At 47.7% G+C, this 5,183-nt stretch overlaps 1 protein-coding gene across 1 annotated transcript; it reads right to left on the reverse strand.

The window, feature by feature from the left end:
• Window positions 1–873: 873 nt before the first annotated feature.
• On the reverse strand, window positions 874–4,339 carry LOC144933429 (peroxisomal coenzyme A diphosphatase NUDT7-like). The gene is made up of 4 exons (XM_078858161.1): window positions 4,286–4,339; window positions 3,084–3,242; window positions 2,783–2,941; window positions 874–2,305 (listed from the first exon to the last, which is right to left on the reverse strand). The coding sequence occupies exons 2-4, from the start codon at window positions 3,240–3,242 to the stop codon at window positions 1,928–1,930; spliced, it is 696 nt and encodes a 231-aa protein (XP_078714287.1). The 5' UTR covers window positions 4,286–4,339; the 3' UTR covers window positions 874–1,927.
• Between the last annotated feature and the right edge of the window lie 844 nt (window positions 4,340–5,183).

Here is a 5,183-nt window from a genome sequence, read left to right on the forward strand (position 1 = left end):
CGATAAATGTCACTAATGCAGCGACCGTTTCATATTGTACTATGTTGGAAATTACAAAATTAAGTTTTCCGAACTGTGTTAACACACGTGTTACATAATGTACTATGTTTGCTAGCGACATTATGTACAGCAGTACTTTGTAATAAAGCTGATGATGTATCACTAAGCACTCTCACCATACCCTCACCAGTCACCTGATACCACCCACCAGAAACTCACATGTATCACTCTCCACTCATTTGATACAGCCCTCATCAGACACTCACCATTCACTGGATACTCACCAAACACACACCTAACACTCACCAGACGCAACTCACACTTTACACACACCTAACAATCAGCGCACTATTCGCCAGTAAGCACTATAGGGCTGATACTGGGGATCATCACATGGGCTATTTTACAATTTTAAAAGCACATGGGCAGCTATCCACTCAAAACATTGTATTTTCCACTTCACACACATAACCCTTCCACCAACCGCCCCACGCGCGCCTGAGCTGAACACGTCGATTGGTCCAGTATTTTTGTCGGGAAATTCGAATCCGGCTAATCGAGGATTATACGGTGTTGGCCACGTGACCTTCGGTAATGACGGATCGACACTGGGGAAAATTAAGCATCACAGATGATCGCTTGACACTGGAGAGCATGCAGATTGGTCAGTGATGAAGGGCAGACGCCAGATGGCCTGTCGTGGGGAAATTATGTATCATAGATGATCGCTTGACGCTGGGAAGCATTCTGATTGGTCCGTGATGGGGGGAAGACGCCAGATGGCGGGTAGTATTTGAATGTAAAGATTTTGAATGTCATTTGATTGTTTGCTTTTACTATTAAAATAAATCAAAAACGACTGAAGTAAAATGATTCAATATTTTAATAAAGTATTTCAACAGTTATCCAAGTCACTGTTCACACAATGTTCAATGCACAATGCTCATTTAACAATTAGAAGTATTATCACATGTTTCTTTATTGTTCCGTTTACATTTTGGGTATACATGTTTTACATAAAAAGTACTGCCACTGGTACATTATTAACTTTGTAATATATACTGTATATTGAGTATACAGTGTATATATACAAAATAATATACGTGGATCAGTTGGATTGTGGTGAGAATGTAAAGAATTGTTTGAAGAGACAATAGTAAACACAAGGGGAAGTGTTCCTAAATTCTTCAGAAGGGGTGGGTGTCTTCATGGGTAAAAAGGCGGTCTTATAACAAAGGGCCTGTAAAATCCAGAGTTGGTCTGCTTAGATTTTAAGAGCTTGTGTTTTGAGCCAATTAAACCTATTTCAAATAATATATACAGCAACTCCTCGCGAACCACGGTGGTTAGGTTCCTGAAACCCCCCCTGGTTGACAAAAACCGTGGTTGGCAAGACTAAGAACTCTTTTTGTCTGAAGACAAACCACTTCCCTTGCCCTCTTCACATTACGCTCACCTTCACCACCAGCTCGACGCTTCGGTGCCATGCTTAAGGGCAAAAATTGCTGGTACACTTTCATGAGGTATAAATTACAGTGCTCCTACGCTTTGTCGACTGCTGCACAACACTGAACGACGCGGACAAGTGCTGTAAGTGGACAAGCATGGGTACACCACGTGCTTGATGGAGCCGTGGTACAATAAAAGCGGACTGCGATGGGATCATCGATCTTAAGCTTGATTCGCCAGGTGTACGATTTTTAGAGTATTACAGCGCCCTCGTTGGCAGATGCTTGAACACGGCCGAAGATTTCAAGTCACGGGAAACGAAAAACCAAACCGTGGTTGGCAGAAAAACGGTAAAAATAATATTATGCGTGGATACTCGAAACCATGGTTGGCAAAAGCGTGGTTGTAAAACACCGTTTTACAAATGATAAGTTTCATGTTTTCAGATGATTATGACTTCAATATCAGGCTAATACTCTCAAAGCTTATTGGGGATCCTTCTATCATTCAGATACTGCTCCATAAAACCTTGGGGATTTGAAACGTCGAAATTCACCGGGAATTCAGGCGCTCGGCCAAGGACGATGGTGGCAACCACGATGCAAATGATGGAAGTCAGGCCCCAAATCTGATAAGAAGGACCCTCAGCTTCACCGCTCTTCGCTTCCTGATAGGTGAAGTAGTGGATATTAAATGTGGAGCCTCCTGGCGCGGTGATCTTACGGTCCCTGTGGTTGATGGGGCTCAAAAAGTGAGCCAGCGGCATGTGGAATATGGCACTCACTTCATCCGGGTTGGGCTTCGGTTCAAAGTCCGGTGGCACGAATCCTACCACCGGGGTGACCATTAAACCCCTCTGGAACACAACGTGCACCGGTTCTGTTATGAAAATGTTTTCAGGAGACTTTTTTTTTCAATATTTTAAATGTCTTATTGTGATCAAAACCTGGCGTATGCAAACATTATGTAAATTACAGAATAGTTTAGGCAATGGAGTACATTAAATGCAACTTTAAGCAAAATTAACACCGAGGCTTTCATGAGCAATGATTCATAATAGAATTATGAGTCATTTCCAAAGACTTTTTTTTATTATTTTTACACCATAGCCTGCATTGCGATTGGACAATGAAATGGGCTACATCTTTTAAATTCTAACAAATATTGTAACCATAACTTTTCAAATATAAAGCAATGAATTCAAAATATGAAAATGTAGATAAACTTTAAGTAAGAAACAAGACACTGTTTTGTGATAAAAACAAGCCAGTGAGCATTTTTTTACTACATTTAAAGGACCTTCTGAAAGCATGGCAAGCGGTGAGTGTGGTACCATGTTGATGATGGGCACGAGCTGACACACCACCTCGACCTGATCAGGGGGCAGTCCGATCTCCTCCAGCGCCTCCCGCAAAGCTGTGGCTGTCTCATCCTGGTCCTGCGGGTCTTGCTTCCCTCCCGGGAAACAAACCTCTCCTTTATTTGTTCGCAGCTGAGCAGGGAGAGAAAAGTACAGTCCAGTATAATTGTTGTCAATTCACCAATGGATGACGGCCTGCCCACACCGTGTGACTGATTGATTTTATTTGACCATAATTCACGACGTCAATGAGAAAATCGCTAGTGTGACTCGCCTGCTCGGAGCGCACTGTGAGCAGCACATGGGGCTCTCCGTTCCACAACAACAGCGGCACGAGCACGGACGCCCGAGGAAGCTTGGCCAGCCAGGGCCACAGCCTCCCAGTCATGTCCTGCTGCCTGAGTCGGCTCACCAGCTCCTGCTTCTGAGACATCTCTGGGTGCAGAGAAACGTAAGTAATGACCCGAGCTCTTCCAGAACAACAGGTTTCCTATGACACCATAGACCACTCCCCACATTTCAAGATATGGCTAAATGAGATGCAGCATTTTTTTGACAATATAATATTTTACGATTTCAACGCATGAATGGAATTTGCCGTTCAAATTCAAGAGGCCCTCTTGAAATCAAAATCCTCGAGACTCGCGGTGAGGTTATCCTGGGGAGAAAAAAAAAGTTTTGCAGCATTCACACATTTTGGCCAGCAGAAGGCAGTGTAGCCTAATAAATCGTTGTACTGTATAGTTAAATCTTTGCCCCATCCCATAAGTCATCGCTTTTGTACGTTGCCTATCAGCACACCGCTCTCGCAAGACAATGCACGGCAGTTCTCTCTCTCTCTCTGTAGCTCACGGCACTGATTTACAAATATTCCTTTTGCTACGATATGCGTCAAGTTGTTGTTGTTACCCCCCGTCCCCCCAAAGGTGCCAAATCCGACCTCGAGTTCAAGCGCTCATCCCGTTCAGGGCCACTGATGCCATCGCCTCCTTCCTTATGCCGGAATCTACGTCGGTCATTCAGTGCACATTGTGTGGCCTGTTGCATACCACATCCACCCTTGCAGCTACCTGCTCAGAGTTGGGCCCCACTGATATCCTCCTACCCCCGAACACAAACAAGGTTCTCCTCTGCTCGCCGACGGCCTCGAGAAGTGCGCACAACGCACACGGAAGTTGCCACCAAATCCGCGATCGACGCAAACTTCGATTAAAACGGTGCCAGCAGCGTGAATAAAGTTCAACACGTCGTCACAAGATCTCGGCGGGTGGGTGGTGGGTTTTACATAAAAATGCGATCTAAACAAATCCCTATAAACTCGAACCGATGTCTGGCGGCAACCCGCACGCCCCCGGGGGTCCCGGCGCCTCCTCGCCCGCCGCCTCTCGAGCCGCCGGGGCCGCGGGGCGCAGCCGGCCCCATGGGGGCCTCACCGCGGGGTCCCCGAACGCCGCCGCGGGGTCGGCCCCAACCCACCGGGGATTGTGGAGAAGCGAGGTCGCGGTCGCCGGCGAAGTGCGAGGCAGGCCACGGTCGTGTCACCCACCCACCACCCCCTTCCCCCAGGAGCGGGCTCCTGACAGGGGTCGCCTCAGGGTCGCGTTGGGGGTCCCGGGACTCTGCACCCTCGGGGGCCCCGCACAGCTGTAGAGGGCTCGGGCCTGCACGGTGTTGGTGATGACAATGATGACGATGATGATGTGTCGTGCGTGCGGTGTGTTGCGCTGCGTAATGGATGTGCGCACGGGATGTGCGCTACACTGTAGTTGCGCTAGTGGGTGCAGGACTCCAACGTAGTATCTATTGTGTGTGCGGAGGGTGGGGGGGGGTCCAACATGTTCCCGAGGGTCATCATCATCGTCCACTACGCCAGCGCTCAGGGATTTGAGTCTTTGAACCTAGTTCGTGACCCTCGTCTCGGCGTGACCGCGTCCACGCCAACTCTCGCGTTAATGCGTCTTCCTTCAAAATGTGCTCGCAAAACAGCCACTTGTCCACGCGCCTCTACCCCGTCGTACACTAAAATGTGTGCGGTGCTAATACTGGAAACGAATACCGTGTAGAGTGCAAATTCACGAGGTGTGCAGCAGAGGGCGGTGCAGCAAAGTTGTGCGCATGAACCGCCGCTGACCAGGGTGGTGAAGTTTGGTTTGGTCTGGTCCTCAATTACCCTCTAGAGGTCTTCTTCATCCAGCAGTGGATTGACCAGTGGATGTAAAGTCTAATTAAGCCCACTGCATTGTCTCTGGTCCCGCATAACAATAGTCTCGTTCTCCAAGAGCCGAGCCGAGCCTACACGTGTCAATGTATCATCCTCAAACACGAATGTTTAGGGCATATGAACTACCCCCACGGGGCATGTCCAATACATTCT

This window comes from Lampetra fluviatilis, chromosome 7 (genome assembly GCF_964198595.1).
Source record: "Lampetra fluviatilis chromosome 7, kcLamFluv1.1, whole genome shotgun sequence".
NCBI classification, from domain to species: domain Eukaryota; kingdom Metazoa; phylum Chordata; class Hyperoartia; order Petromyzontiformes; family Petromyzontidae; genus Lampetra; species Lampetra fluviatilis.